The 15,542-nt window shown below is 44.7% G+C and overlaps 1 protein-coding gene across 1 annotated transcript; it reads right to left on the bottom strand.

Moving 5' to 3' along the window:
- Positions 1–5,433: 5,433 nt before the first annotated feature.
- On the bottom strand, positions 5,434–9,771 carry LOC105043625 (putative glycerol-3-phosphate transporter 1). Its single transcript, XM_010921234.4, has 3 exons — positions 9,633–9,771; positions 7,111–8,215; positions 5,434–6,471 (listed from the first exon to the last, which is right to left on the bottom strand). The coding sequence occupies exons 2-3, from the start codon at positions 8,105–8,107 to the stop codon at positions 5,909–5,911; spliced, it is 1,560 nt and encodes a 519-aa protein (XP_010919536.1). The 5' UTR covers positions 8,108–8,215; positions 9,633–9,771; the 3' UTR covers positions 5,434–5,908.
- Positions 9,772–15,542: the final 5,771 nt, after the last annotated feature.

Here is a 15,542-nt window from a genome sequence, read left to right as displayed (position 1 = left end):
GCTCGGAAGGGATACACCGGAGTTCACTTCAAGCTGTAGACTTCTCTTCCCGGTTCCATCCTTCCCAGCCACATTTTCCAGTGCGTGTGATAAACCTCTCGACTCTCTCCCCCCGCCTCGTCCCGCTCCATCTCCGAAATCCCAACCCTAGGGGGAAAAGGATGGGATAGAATTCAGGGGACAGCAAAGGCAACGGCGGCGGCGACGACGACCTGTTTCAAGAAAAATCGGAGTTACCCCGGAGGCAACGATGGTGCCGGAGATATGCGCCATCACCGGATGCTCCCTGACAACCGCTGTCCTAGGCGTTCCGGCAAGGTCGGCATGCGCTATTTCCACCGTCCCTGCAACAAGTTTTACTGCCCCACTGTCGACGCCGACCGCTTCTGGTCCCTCGGCCCCGACGACATCAAGGATCCCGCCATGGCTTGTGACGACAGCTCCACCCCCTTGACCGACGTCGCCCCGTTCAGCTACTCCAAAATTCTCGGGCAGAACATCTTCACCGGTTGTCCCCGTTATTAAACCCCTGTTGTTGAAGAAATTCTCCCTCGAGCCCCCTTTAAGGCGGCGGGAACCCTCAGCGACAGTTCGACGACCGGAGAATTCGCAGACTGCTGTTCTCCTCCTTGCACTCTTCTTAGTCCGTGGCATCATCTGGAGATTGGCCTCCGGAGTGGAGGCCCCTGCAGGGGAACCCCTTGGAGAGACTCGGGGGACTGAAAATGGCGGAGAGCCGACGGAGATGGCAAAGACCGACGCGAGGGACGCTCGGAGTCGGAAGGGGGACCGATGGAGTGGCTGAGTGGCTAAGCTCTCAGGCGAAAGAAAGTTGTCGTCCCTCAGGCGAAGTGAAGCCTCTGGAGGAGAGGTGGGGGCTTAAATAGGCAACGGAGCCTGGCGCAATTATGGTGGCAGATGTCCCTAGGCCAACCAGTGCTCACCGCGTGTCCCACTCACCGTGACCTAGGGATGACCGTTCGCAGACTTTCATGGCGTGACGCTTGGGATCACGTCCTGGTAGGAGTTCCGAAAAGACTCTTCGGGTCGCCCTAATCGGAAAAAGGCTCCAGCACGCACGCATTAAATGCCAAAATATCTGAGGACGATCACGCACGAATATCGAGGGAGGAACTTCAGCTGTGACAATCTTTCTGTACTTCCTTCATCTGAAATTCGAACTCAGAAGTAGGGGGACTGGTGTTGGGTATAAAATACCCTCAGCCGAAGTTCTTAACAGGATTGACCCTCCCAGGATTCCGTCGGCTTTCGACCGCAGATGGTATCTCTCCGGACTTCTCCAACAGCCGGATTCCCACAGTGCTGATTGAATTTCCCCAACGGACGAACTCCCACTACATCACCCGAGCTCCTTCAACATGAGTTCTCCCAGTTATCTATTAAACCGCCTTAAGCGCTCACTAAGCCCCGCTGCCAGCCGACTTTCTACGACTATCAGCTGTTCCCCGAATCCCTTCCGGACTTCTTCCAGCCAGGTTCAACTCCAATCCAAACTACCCCGGACTTCGCCAACGGCTGAACTTCTCCAACGGTGGCTTCCTACAACTACCAGATTTCAGCCCGGACTCCTACGGGAGCCGGATCTCGTCCCCGACTTTGACTGCGGAAAGGCTTCGTCCGGACTCCTATGGGAGCCGAGCTCCGTCCGCGACCCTGATTGCTGGTAAACTTCGTCCGGACTCCTAAGGGAGCCGAACTTCACCCTTGACTCTGATTGCAGGTAGACTCAGCCCGGACTCCTACGGGAGCCGGATCTCATCCCCGACTTCGACTGCGGAAAGGCTTCGTTCGGACTCCTACGGGAGCCGGGCTCCGTCCCCGACCCCGATTGCTGGTAAATTTCGTCCGGACTCCTAAGGGAGCCGGACTTCACCCCTGACTCTGATTGCAGGTAGACTCAGTCCGGACTCCTACGGGAACCGGATCTCGTCTCCGACTTCGACTGCGGAAAGACTTCGCCCGGACTCTTACGAGAGCCGGGCTCTATCCTCGACCCCGATTGCTGGTAAACTTCATCCGGACTCCTAAGGGAGCCGGACTTCACCCCTGACTTTGATTGCAGGTAGACTCAGTCCGGACTCCTACGGGAGTCGAATCTCATCTCCGACTTCGACTGCGGAAAGGCTTCGCCCGGACTCCTACGGGAGCCGGGCTCCGTCCTCGACCCCGATTGCTGGTAAACTTCGTCCGGACTCCTAAGGGAGCCGGACTTCACCCCTGACTTTGATTGCAGGTAGACTCAGCCCGGACTCCTACGGGAGCCAGATCTCGTCTCCGACTTCGACTGCGAAAAGGCTTCGCTCGGACTCCTACGAGAGTCGGGCTCCGTCCTCGACCCCGATTGCTGATAAACTTCGTCCGGACTCCTAAGGGAGCCGGACTTCACTCCTGACTTTGATTGCAGGTAGACTCAGTCCGGACTCCTACGGGAGCCGGATCTCGTCTCTGACTTCGACTGCGGAAAGGCTTCGCCCGGACTCCTATGGGAGCCGGGCTCCGCCCTCGACCCCGATTGCTGGTAAACTTCGTCCGGACTCCTAAGGGAGCCGGACTTCACCCCTGACTCTGATTGCAGGTAGACTCAGCCCGGACTCCTACGAGAGCTGGATCTCGTCCCTGACTTCGACTGCGGAAAGGCTTCGCCCGGACTCCTACGGGAGCCAGGCTCCGTCCTCAACCCCGATTGCTGGTAAACTTCGTCCGGACTCCTAAGGGAGCCGGACTTCACCCCTGACTTTGATTGCAGGTAGACTTCGCCCGGACTCCTACGGGAGCCGGGTCTCGTCCCAATTCTGGCTGCACAAGGACTTCGTCCGGACTCCTACGGGAGCCGGGCTCCACCCATGACTTCGCTTACAGGTAAACTTCGTCCGGACTCCTAAGGGAGCCGGACTTCACCTCTGACTTTGATTTTAGGTAGACTCAGTCCGGACTCCTACGGGAGCCGGATCTCGTCCCCGACTTCGACTGCGGAAAGGCTTCGCCCGGACTCCTACGGGAGCCGGGCTCCATCCTCGACCCTAATTGCTGGTAAACTTCGTTCGGACTCTTAAGGGGGTCGGACTTCATCCCTGACTTTAATTCTAGGTAGACTTCGCCCGGACTCCTACGGGAGCCGGGTCTCATCCCAATTCCGGCTGCACAAGGACTTCGTCCGGACTCCTACGGGAGTCGGGCTCCACCCATGACTTCGCTTACAGGTAAACTTCGTCCGGACTCTTAAGGGGCCGGACTTCACCCCCGACTTTGACTGAAGGAAGACTCCATCCGAGCTCCTACAAGAGCCGAAATTCGTTTCCGACTCCAGCTACAGACTCCAACCGAACTTCAACCGACAAGTCTGGACTCCCTGGCAGGCCATAGTAACGGTCACGTTTCTGCTCCACTCTCTGCGGCCAATCCTACGCTGCTCCATTACTCCCTGCGGTGGATCCTACGCGGCTCCATTACTCCCTGGCAAGCCGCAGTAATGGCCACAGCATTGCTCCACTTCCTGCGACGGATTCCATGCGGCTCCATCACTCCCGGGCAGGCCGCAATAACAGCCACGATCCTGCTCCACTTTCCACGACGGATACCGCGCGATTCTTCCATCCCCTGGCAAGTCGCGACAACGAACGCCGCTCCACTCCCCGCAGCAGACTCCACGTGGCACGCTTCGGTGATAGCCACGGGTCTACTCCACTACTCTTCGCAACAAACTCTGCCTGACCCTGGGCAGCCCACTGCCAGACGGTTACAGATGTCGCTATCAGCTTGCTGCCCCCTCCGCCTATAAAAAGAGACCCCAGATACGTTATTCTCGAGGCTCTTATTTTTTACCTAGAAACTCTGCTAAAATCTCCGTTCGAGCACTCCATTCTTGTTGAGGCAGAGAACTGACTTGAGCGTCGGAGGGTCTTGCCGGAGCAATCCCACCTCCGGTTTAGACTTCTTTTGCAGGTCCCGACAGCGACCGCGACTCCCTCGACTCCAGCTTCTCCGACGCAAGTGGATTTTTGCACCAACAGGATTATATGCTGAAATCAAATGGAGCCTAGCACCTTATCGGAAGCCAAATTCCTCAATAAACACTCTTCCTCTTCCTATTAAGTGTGCAACAAGTTTTTCATTCTCTTCCATAGATAGCTTGTTAGAGATTGAAAGAAGCTCAAGGTTAACATCAGGTAACTCCAGAATCTAATTGCCTTGAAAGTGTTGGTAAAAAAGCCATCATGCCTTGAAAGTGTTCCTCCTACGCAAAATGGTCATGTTGTAGAAAAAAATTTGTATCAGCATATCCTCCAGCCACTTGATACGGGATTTTTGTCACCATAAAATTTCCTATTGTCTTAGGACTCCATGTTCCCCGTCCTCCTGAATAGGATAGAATATCTCCCAGTATTCAGCAAGTGTTAAGAATGATTGCAACCTTTGATGGGGACCTTATTCACCATCGGCAGAAAGCTTCTACTATTCAGTCAAGGCATTGGGCTACCTTTTCTAATATTCAGCAAATGACTCAATTTTCTCTTGTCAAATGGGTAGCCCCTCCCCTTGGAGTAGTGAAGGTAAACTTTGATGGTGCTGAGAGAGATGATAGGGCCACTGCAGCTTATGTGTTAAGAGATAACGAAGGAAGACTTATCTGGGCAGCAGGTTGTCAATGACCTACTGCTTTATATGTTATTTATGTAGAATTGATGAGAGCCTGGATGGAATTATATAATGCTATTCATGTTTTCCAATTTTATAGATTGTTGCTAGGAGGTGATTCTGCTTCTATAATCAATTGGCTTACTGGATTATCTAGTGGTAGGTTGATTCAAGATCCTTTGTTAAAAGACATAGCTAAGTGGATTCAAGTCGCAGATATGCTGTCCATTCCAAGGGGACCTGATAATATAGTCGAATCAGCCTTTGCCTAGCCAGCTGAATCAGCTCCTTCTGGTGGATGCTTATGGGATAGGATATAGAACACGGGCGTGATCCGGCATACTGGGTTAGTGGATCATCTTACTGTGGGTATTGGGCCCAATAGTGGAGCAATTTTGTTATTTTGTTTGTCTGTTTCTGGTTCACGGGAACCTTCACTTGTACCAAAGAACCCAAAAATTTGTTGAATTCAAGAGGACTTGGTTTCCCATTGACCTCTGCTCTAACGTGTACCAGGATCGAACAGCGATCTGATCCAATTCATTGGCAAGTGTGACACCTTTGCCTCTGGTTCTGGGAATGAATTGAAGAAGAGATAAAACTGCACCAGGTAAAAGTAGAAATGAATTTTCGAGACCACTGATTACAGCATTTATGCTTTCTCACATGTAATAACAGCCATCATACTGCCACCCACCAGAAAACATGCCCAAAACTAGCAATCTTGGTGCATATATAATATACAAATTCCAAACCAAGATTATATGAGCATGTTGATCCCAAAAATTGAAGTACAAAGATACTTCAAGCAGCATTGTTTATAAAGCACGCTCCACAGATACACTGGTTCTTTTTTTTTTTTTTTTCTAACAGAAGTACACTGCTGCTTTGAAGCTCTCGCCAGATCAAAGCCTCCATCACATATACAAGACCTCCCCATGAATGAAAACCATAAAAGTCTATCATACATCAGTATTGGGTTAAAGCAATCCAGCTTCCCTGCTTCTAAGCATGAGAGCAGAGACAAAATTGGACTGCATCACCCATTCTCCCGAGTGTAGTTATGATCACTCCACCTAGTTTGAAATCCCAGTTCAGCCAGGACTACCCCCATTCTTTCACAGCAGGAAAGTTGTGGAGGGACTCCAAGGCATCCAAAACCTACACTCCCACAATAAGCAACAAAGAGCTGGAGTATTTCTTCCATCGCACTTTTTAAGCCTTGGCAAGCTGAGCGATCTTAATATTATGCTTAAGGCTCCTCCATAGAGGACCTTGGGAGGCTACCCGCACCCCGTAGTCTTGCAGATGCTATCTTCGCAGACACCTCAGCCACCACAAGCTGTGACAAGAGCAGTCCAGCCACCAGCGCTGCCATCATCAGCATTGCAAACACTGCACTCCAGCTCTGGGCTGAGATATAGCCCGTCAGCAGGGGACCAATAGCGGCTCCTGCTGACCCTGTCCCATCTATGATTGCTGTCACAGTCGCCAAAGCTCGAGAGTTGCCATTCAGGGAGCTATGTGTGCCTAGGTCTGCAGAGACTGCTGTTGTTATCAATGCATAGGGACCATTCACTAACATTCCGGTGATGAACATGAGGGTGATGCTCCAGTTCAAGGAGATGCTGCCATATATGCGGTAGAAGAAGATTGCAGGGATAGCACAGTACATGAAGCTAGCTGCCGTCAATGCCCGGGCATTGAGCCGGTCAGAGATGTGACCTGCAAGGATGCCACCAACTACACCTCCAACATCAAATAATGTTGATAGGGTCCCGGCTGTTGCATCTGATAGATAGCTGCCATCAATTGCTGCAAGATGGAGAATGTACCATGTCACAAGCCGTGGAACAGACAGAGAGCAAACTCTAGCATGAGGCTTACCCTACCCAAAAAACCCTTCTACTTGTCATAAAAAAATAGCAATAACTCAGGAAGTGGGTTGGCATAGTGTAATGTAGAAGAACCAAACCAAATACTGTAACTTCTTGGGTATTGGAGGTGCGAAGGCTCGCTTTAGTTAATACAGTAATGTCTAATCAATAACTTGAATATTTTGTTTAGAAAATCATCTACATTGATGTTAAAGTTACAAACTACTGTGAAATGTGAATACATTCCATCAGAACCTAAGCATTTCATCTCGAGGTTTTTTGGACATCAAAAATTTAAGATACCAAGTATGAAAAGGGTGGGAGGGGACACATGACACTACTTTGTGATGTTTGATATAGAAAATAGATTATCAGCATTCTTTACCTAATTCTCATTCAAGCAGAACTACCAGATAAAAGTAAAATCAGAATAGTGGCATGTCCTTAAAGGACGACGCATACTTATCAAACTCCCAATGTTCAAATGGTACTATTTGTCTAAAATTAAGACATTCTAGAGTTCAGAGTATGAAATAAGTTATACGATAAGCAACAATTACTTCAAAGAAGAACAAACCTGTTTGGCTGATGTAGAAAGGGAGCCAGTAGAGGAAGGTATAAGCAACCAATTTGGAGAAGAACAGACAGAAAGCAAATGGGGCGACACCAGGGATCCTCCATGCCTCCATGAAGCCTACTGCTTTTTCTTTAACATCTGTTTTTCCTACCAATAGAGGCTCTGTGGTTCCATCTTTCTCAGGAGACTTGAACAGATCATCTTCTTCCATTTCAATTTCTACTGCCTCAGGACTAACAGGCAACAAGAGATAGACTATCAAACCAACAAGGGCAATTACAAAGCCGGGAACAGCAAAGGACCAGCCCCATCCATACTTTAGTAAAGCAGCAGCAATCAGGGAGCCAGAAATATTTCCTACTGAAGTGTGTGCATTCCAGATCCCCATGATTAGTCCCCTCTTGCTCTTCCCGAACCAGTTCCCAACCACAGCCACAACAGAGGGCCAGCCTGTTGACTGAAACAAACCAGCTATCATCTGAACCACTAAGTAGTAGTAGAAACTATGGATATTTAGCCAGTAGCCAGCACCAAAGAGGAAAGTGACGAGACCAGTTCCAATCATTCCAATTGTCAAAAGCATTCTTAGATCCAATCTGTCACCTAAATGCCCAGCAAAGTACATGCCAAGAGAGTATACCGAAAGGAAGGCCACATCAATCTCCCCAAGCATTGCAGTGCCACTGGAAGTATCAAATGGAGCCCAACCACCCCTTATTCCCGGTTTCTGTTCAGCCCCAAGTCCTCTTCTAAGAAAGTGAGACCTTGGCCAGTGGGTGAAGCCCAATTGTGATGTTTCGGGATCAAGGACACTTTTAACAATGCTTGTGGTTTTTCTGGTGACATGATAGCTAGCATACGCCAAAAATGTTAAAACCAAAACAATGGCTTGGTATATTTTGAAGTTGAAAGGAGCGCCCCTGATGTATTCCAGAAAGCGAACACCAAGGGGTTTGGTGTTTTTTGTTTCGCTTATATCTTCACCTAATGAACCCATACAAGAACCACTGAGATTAGTTTTACTTGAAACAACTTTGGAACTGATGCCACAGTTTGGAGAAAAAGATCAGGCACGTTGTTGTGCTTATATGAGTGGGGAAATGACCTGGAAACCACAAAATATAATGAAATTTAGAAATGAAATCCACTAATTAAAGATGCAAGCAAGATGGACTTGAGCAAAACATGATTTGCACCACACCTCGTTCAATTTGACATAGCATATGCATGGAATTTCATTCCCACAACTATCTTAAAGGTGGAGTGGGACATAAATAATGTTTGTTAACTGGTCTTCAAGAAGACATGTGGTATAGAAATTAAAAGTCATCATCACTGACTTGTAAATTTCGAGCATTCATATGCACCTACTCTACAATCCTCAATAACTGTGTGTGTGTGAAACATTAGAACAAACTATAAAGATATAAAATATGAGGCGAAGGGAACTGCACAAGAAAACCAGAAGAAAGAAATTTAAGCATACACAATTAAACAGGGCTCGTGCCCTCTATCCACGTGAAAACTATGGAAAGAAACACATTTCTTGCTGCTAATTCCATCTAGAGGCCAACACATGCTAATCAAGCTAGTCTATTAAAGACATGTAGATATGTTGCAAACAAATCATATCAAACTGTTCATATAAACTCTCAGTAGGCTAAATATACCTTTTTTTTTTTACCATCAAATAAGTTTAGCAGACAAAGCAAATGGTTCTTCTTGAAAAAGAACGTCTGGAACCTCTTCATTTTCTCCAAAAAAAAGGTTGTCGATTGGTAAAGTGAAAACCCCATGTCTAATGACCGAGATAAATTTTCTCCACAAAATTATTACGATAACATTATTTGGACAACAAAAAACTATTTTTATCTAATCTCAAGATTTAGATTCACATACAGAAAAAAAGTGGCAAAGAAAAAAGCAGAGCAAAATCCAAATTAGACTGCCAAAACCTATGATTTGCTAAAAATATGGCGACTAACAAATAGCATCAGCTCTTCTATATCCGAATAACTCAGTTCCAGAACTAATTGAGAGTAAAGACTTGTCATAACCACTTGATTGTTTCCATCATGCAGGTACCCTTGATTATTCTACCTTCTAACTCAACAATTTCAATCAACAATCAACAATATGAGATCCATTATCAAGGAAAAATGAAAATATCTTGATGAATTAGTAGATCAATCAAATGGATTAGATGTTGTGAACCCATCAACACAAATAAGCTCCTTCAACGCAAACAGAAGTGATAAATTTGTAAAACAGTCCCGGGATAAATAAAAATGGATTAGATGAGAACAAAACCCATCCCAAATATTCAATCCATCATTCCACATCAAACAGATGATCAACGAAAGCAATTGACAGCTCCATCACATTAAATTTGTACAACACCATTAACAAATAGATAGATATCTATAACAGGAACGAGCTCTGAGGACGAACTATGGAAAAATCTAAAGAAAAGAGAAGAAAATATCTAAACTGCATAGATACACATGTGATTGATCGTTTACCCGACAGCAGAAGAGCACGGAGCTTTGAGAACCTTGTCGCTTGCTCGGCGAAGTTTGCTGCCGCTTCTCCTCTGATGGTAGTAATAGTGGTCGCCGCTGAAGGAAGGCACGCGTGGATGAGTTGCTTCCAGGGAGGGGAGGGGTGGGGAGAATTTGTAAATGCGCCACACCACCCGGCGACGACAAAAGAGCTCAAATTACCGGCCCACCCCTGTGCCTTTGGGCTCCAGGATTTGTGTTCCTGTTATGCCCGGTAGGATTACTCCCCTTGGTCGAGATGATACGGGGGATCGAGTTTTTTCTTTTTTTTTTTTTTTTTTTTCTTGGCCTCCGTGTGAAGTTGGGTTATTACTATTTTTTCCAACTTTATTATTGGCTTGAATAACAATGATTCTACCAAATAACTATGTTTTTAAGTTTTCAGCCGAAATTTGATTCAACTAAGTAATTGAATTCGACTATATATATCAATAATTGTAAATAATAATTCTGACTAGATTTTATATATAGAGGATAAAATATTTTAAACTTTCAGAATAATGTAATTAATAGTAGGCATTGCACACTTGTTTCGGTAGATTAATGATATCTTTTATGATCTATTTAATAAAGTAAAAATTCATTTAAATCAAGCTGATATGTATGAGCTCAGAAACTCCGGTGGATCCATTAAATTTGTTTATTGCTTAAAAATAATATAGCTATATTTTTTATAATATACATATATACAAAAAAAAAATGAATGTTTCTTAGGTTTCAGTGAAGGTACTTTTTTTCATAAAAAAACATATATAGCAAAAAATATTTGTATATGAACATTATATATACTCTTATTATTGCTCGAATTAAGAAAAAAATATCATTATTTGTTACTAATCTTATAGTGTGCGTCTAGATTTAGACTCATAAGTTTCATAATTAAAAGGTCTGTTGTATGAACGGATGCAACGTTTTTAATCTGCTGGGTGTACCATATTTTGAATGGAAGGCGTTCTCGCGGAAGGTGATCCTAACCACGCCTGGTGAGCGGTGTCCTTGCTATTTCGAGCGTGTGGGAGCGTTTATGCCCACCAAACGTTGGGCATATCCTCCAGATATGCTCATGGAATGATTCCAGTTTCGGTCCGGATATTCCATTCTCCCACCGGCGGAGAAAATAATAAAATGTCATGAGTTAGACTAAGATACTTTCCAACGTGTGCCCTTGACGTGGATCCCCACAAATAGCCACACCAATGAAGCCTCTGCCACGTAGGACCAGAACGCTCTGAGTAATGTGCTGGCGCAACTTAACAGAATACTCTGTCGGGACAGCGTCCGAGCGTCGCCACCGCTTCGCTGCTGAGACCAGCGATTTGCGGACCTTGCGGTCAGAAAAGCGAAAGAGCCGTTGGCCGGAAAAGAAAAAACGCGAACGAGACACCTACTTTTGACTTATAAGTGGGACCCATTCGCAGAGCTTACGGACCCGCATTCGTAACCGGTCCATCGCGCGTGGGTACCCATCGGGCCACAAGGCACGGATGCTGTGGGTCCCTTGTATTTTTAAGTGGGTCTCCTTTTCTGGTGGCGTGGCGCAACAGCGAGGGACGACCGAGGACTGGATTAACCTGGTCTGTTCCCGTGGCGCGCGGCGTTTTCCACGTTCGTGGTTGGCCGCAGCCGAGACGTCCACGCCCTCTTTGTACTCATGGTTCCTTTTTAAAGTAACATTTTGAAGGTTCGTGGCGCTTTCTTCGTCGGTTTCCAAGCGGCAACCGCCCGTCCCAGGAATGGAGATCAATTCATGCCGCATCGACTTGAGTTGACGTAATGGGTCGTTTGTTTGCGATGTAATGCAGTAAGTGAGATCAATTAGGCCAATAGGTCTAGAGATGCTTCACACTAGGAGTCGAATTAGTGATTGTAGTGCATGAGCACATCAGCGTCATTGTCGCTACAAACAAGTTATGCGTATTTAACTATGACATGCTCCCTTTTGTTTTTTAAACGATAGAGCTGTTCTAAAGCCTAAAAAATGAACATAAGAAACACCAAGGTATCTGCAAGGATTAAAGATTCAAGCTCAAGCTCTCTAGATTTAGAGTCTCTTTAAGTTAATCCCTTAAGATTTAGACTAAATTTTTATTGGATTCATGAATCGGGAAGTCTATTTGAATATGGTGTGTATCAAACCAATGTCCTCCAATTCAAACCCTGTGGAAAGGAAAAGAAGACCCCTATGGTCCTTTTCTTCCTGCAGATTAACAGGCCTACATGCTGAAATTTAGGCTGGAACTTCGGCAAGGTCTTTAGAAGACGCTAAGCTGGATAAGCTAACAAGTACGACTCATGCAGAATACTCTTATGAGAATATCCAAAAAAGCTCGAGGGTGATCCATATACAGTTTGATAGCCTCTCGATACACACATGACTAGCACGGAAAAAAGTGAGGACCTGGCAGAGGTTATAGCAACAAGAAGAGGATGATCCACAAGTAAGGGAATAGCTACCCTTGTTAATTCAACAGGTAACTATTGGTAGGTCCCTTTATAACCATATTTTGGAAGTGTGTAGTTCATGGGCAGCTATTGTTGAACCTTCCCAAGCTATTCTTAACTCTGCTTTAAGTACTATATGTTAAAGAAAATTCTGATTTCAGCATATAACGCTTGACCGTTGTGATTCCTAATGATAACTCTCAAACAAGCTTGGTCATCACTCCATCACTCATGACGCATCAAAATTTTCATCACCATGTCAAAGGAGGGGGGTACCTTAGAAATTGATGTTGGAAAAGATGTTGATGAGGTTATTGAGTAGCCGGTACCCTAGTGCCATGAGGTATTAATGCTGATAAGTGGTGAAGCATCGCCGGATTCAATTGCAAGACGGTAAGCTAGATGAAAAATATGACCTAGACCTGGTTAGAATACCCTTTCATTCCTTTTCTACCATTCAACGTGGCAGAGCTTTATTTTCGCCTTTATTGGTGATGCATGGGCATTCGTGACATTAAAGTTGCATTTAGTAGTTGACAATTTATTTAAATTGTTGATAATTTAAATTGGATCCACTAGATTACTGTATATAATATAGTTTTCAAATGACAATTCAGATTATTTTGGAGAGAAATAGCTGTCCAGATTATCATATTTTTTATAATTTTATAATAAAATTTTTAGATGAAATTATCTTTATCAAAAAATTAAACAAAATCCCTCTTTTTCTTTCAGTAAAGCCGCTCCTCGGCTCCCTCTCCACCCAACCCTCCATCCGTGCTGCCATCGACCTCCTCGCTACCGTGACCCTGCCAGCTCCTCCTTCTCCCATCGTCCAGACCCACCGCGTCATCCACCTCCTCTGGCTCCAGTAATGTTGGCAACAGCATCTCCATCCTCCATATCACTGTGGAGAAGCCGTAGGCTCTCAAGAGGGAGGTGGGGAACCGCAGAAAAGCCATAGGCTGTCGAGGGTGTAAAGGGGACGGTGCACAGGGGAACTGCAGCACCCAAGAGGGAGGGCGGCGCATAGGGGGATGGGGGTGCGCAGAGGAACCACGATGCCGGATGAGGAGGTGTAGGGGATTGAGAAGAAGCCATGGATAGGAATAAAGAAGAAAGAAAAAAATATAATAATACAATAATATTTTAAAAAAAATAATAAATTATATAAAAATAGTGGTGGACTTGCGGCAGTGACGAAGAAGATGAGATAAAAGGTGTAGAGAGGTGCAAACGAGATGAAAGTCGAGATATTTTTATCCTTTCATCAAAAAGAGGAGAAGCAATCAAATGGAGCATCATGTTGTCCTCTTAAACAATATATTTTATAATATATGAAGTTAAATTAATTGATATTTTTGTATGAATATATTTTAATTAAAAAAGATAAAAAATTATGGTTACCGACTGATGGTGGTGCAATGAGGGGCGATGGTCAGCGACGATGGTGGGGGTGGCGATCGATGGCCAGACATGTGCCGTCTGGCAACCACGACACTAAAATGATTTTAAGTGTAAGCCATAATATATGAATTTTTAATAGATTTGACTTAAAAGTATTTTAAAAATTTAATTTTATATTATCGATAATTTGATAGTCATATCAAATATGTCAATCAAGATTTCTAATAATTTTACTGTAATATTATCTACGTATACCAAACATAGTAATCAATATTATTGGTAATTTAATAGTATAAATTTATCTTGAAGGCAATCCATATTATCTTTTAAAATTGTCTGGCGATGCACCAAACACAACCTAAGTACGAAAAGAGCCATAATTAGGAAGGTTGAGGTATACCTTCTCATTCCTTATCAAGTTACTACAAAAAAGTTACATTTAATATCCAATAAGTGTATTTCTACCAAAAAAAATCCAATAAGTATATGTTATAAAGTTCCATCGGTGCTTAGCCAGAGATCATATTTAGTAGATTGATTATGCAAGCAACTTTTGCTTGCAAATGAATTTTTACACAGAATTCATTCCCATGTTATCGTCCATCGATATGTTTTAGAATAAATTATAGAAACATCCTCTTAATTTTAGCTTAATTTCACTTATACCTCTTCGATTTCAAAAAATATAAAACTGGATCTTTAAATTTTCGAGATGTTCCAAAATAATTATACCGTATATCTACGTTAACGGAATAATATCACATGACCATCATACAATATAATTATTTTATAACATAGTGAAAATATTCTTATCTATATCTCCTCCCTCCTTCCTTCTTTTCGATTGATCTCCTCTTCCTCTATCATTGACATCTCTCTTTCTCCCTCCTCCTTCCCCTTCCTCTCCTTCCTTCTCATCCACTTCTCCTCCTCCATACTGGCTCCTTCTATCTCCATCCATTCTTCATCGGCAACCTATCTTTCTCTTTCTCTCTTCGCTTCTCACCTACTTCTCCTCCTCATCCTTCTCCAAGCTCGTCCATGAGCCCTTTCTCTCCATCGTGGCTCTTTAACTCCACCTCCAACTATTCTTCGCCAACGACCCCTTTATCCTCCTCCTCTCCTTTCTCCTCATCTATTTCTTCTCATTCTCCTCCTCCTCCAAGCCGTCTATGGGCTATCTCCCTCCATTCGACATGGCAGAGCTGCATTTTCGCCTTTTATTGGTAGTGCATGAGTATTCATGATATTAAGGTTGCATTTAGTAGTTGACAATCTATTTAGATTACTGGTAATTTAAACTGAATCCACTAGATTACTGTGTTTGATATATTTTTTGGATGGCAATCCAGATTGTTTTGGAGAGGAGTGACTGTCCAGATTATCATATTTTTGATAATCTTGCAATAAAATTTTTAGATAAAATTATCTTTATCAAAAAATCAAATAAAATCCCTCTTTTTCTTTCTGTAAAGCCGCTCCTTGGCTCCTTCTCCATCCAACCCTCCATCCGTGCTACTGTCGACCTCCTCACCACCGCGACCCCGCCAGCTCCTTCTCCCATCGTCCAGGCCCACCACATCAATCACCTCCTCTGGCTCCAGTAATGTTGGCAACAACATCTCCATCTTCCACATCACTGTGGAAAAGCCATAAGCTCCCAAGAGGGAGGTGGGGAACCGCAAAAAAGCCGCAGGCTGTCGGAGGTGTAAAGGGGATAGTGCACAAGGAAACTACGGCACCCAAGAGGGAGGGCGGTGCACAAGGGGATGGGGGTGCGTAGAGGAACCACGGTGTCGGATGAGGAGGTGTAGGGGACATAGAAGAAGCCATGGACATGAATAAAGAAGAAAGAAAAAATATAATAATAAAATATTATTTTTTAAAAAATAATAAATTATATAAAAATAGTTGTGGGTTTGCGGCAGTGATGAAGAAGATGAGATAAAAGGTGTAGAGAGGTGCAAACGAGATAAAAATTGAGATATTTTTATCCTTTCATCAAGAAGGGGAAAAGCAATC

This window comes from Elaeis guineensis, chromosome 4 (assembly GCF_000442705.2).
Source record: "Elaeis guineensis isolate ETL-2024a chromosome 4, EG11, whole genome shotgun sequence".
Classification (NCBI taxonomy): domain Eukaryota; kingdom Viridiplantae; phylum Streptophyta; class Magnoliopsida; order Arecales; family Arecaceae; genus Elaeis; species Elaeis guineensis.
The sequence above is the reverse complement of the archived record's forward strand: the minus strand, read 5'-3'. Positions and strand labels throughout refer to the sequence as shown.

Excerpts from the sequence above, each read along its gene's own strand:
- LOC105043625 (XM_010921234.4), bottom strand. The coding sequence starts at position 8,107 with ATGGGTTCATTAGGTGAAGATATAAGCGAAACAAAAAACACCAAACCC. Across the intron at positions 6,472-7,110 it reads TTTCTACATCAGCCAAACAG|CAATTGATGGCAGCTATCTA; the intron begins GTTTGTTCTTCT and ends TCCATCTTGCAG.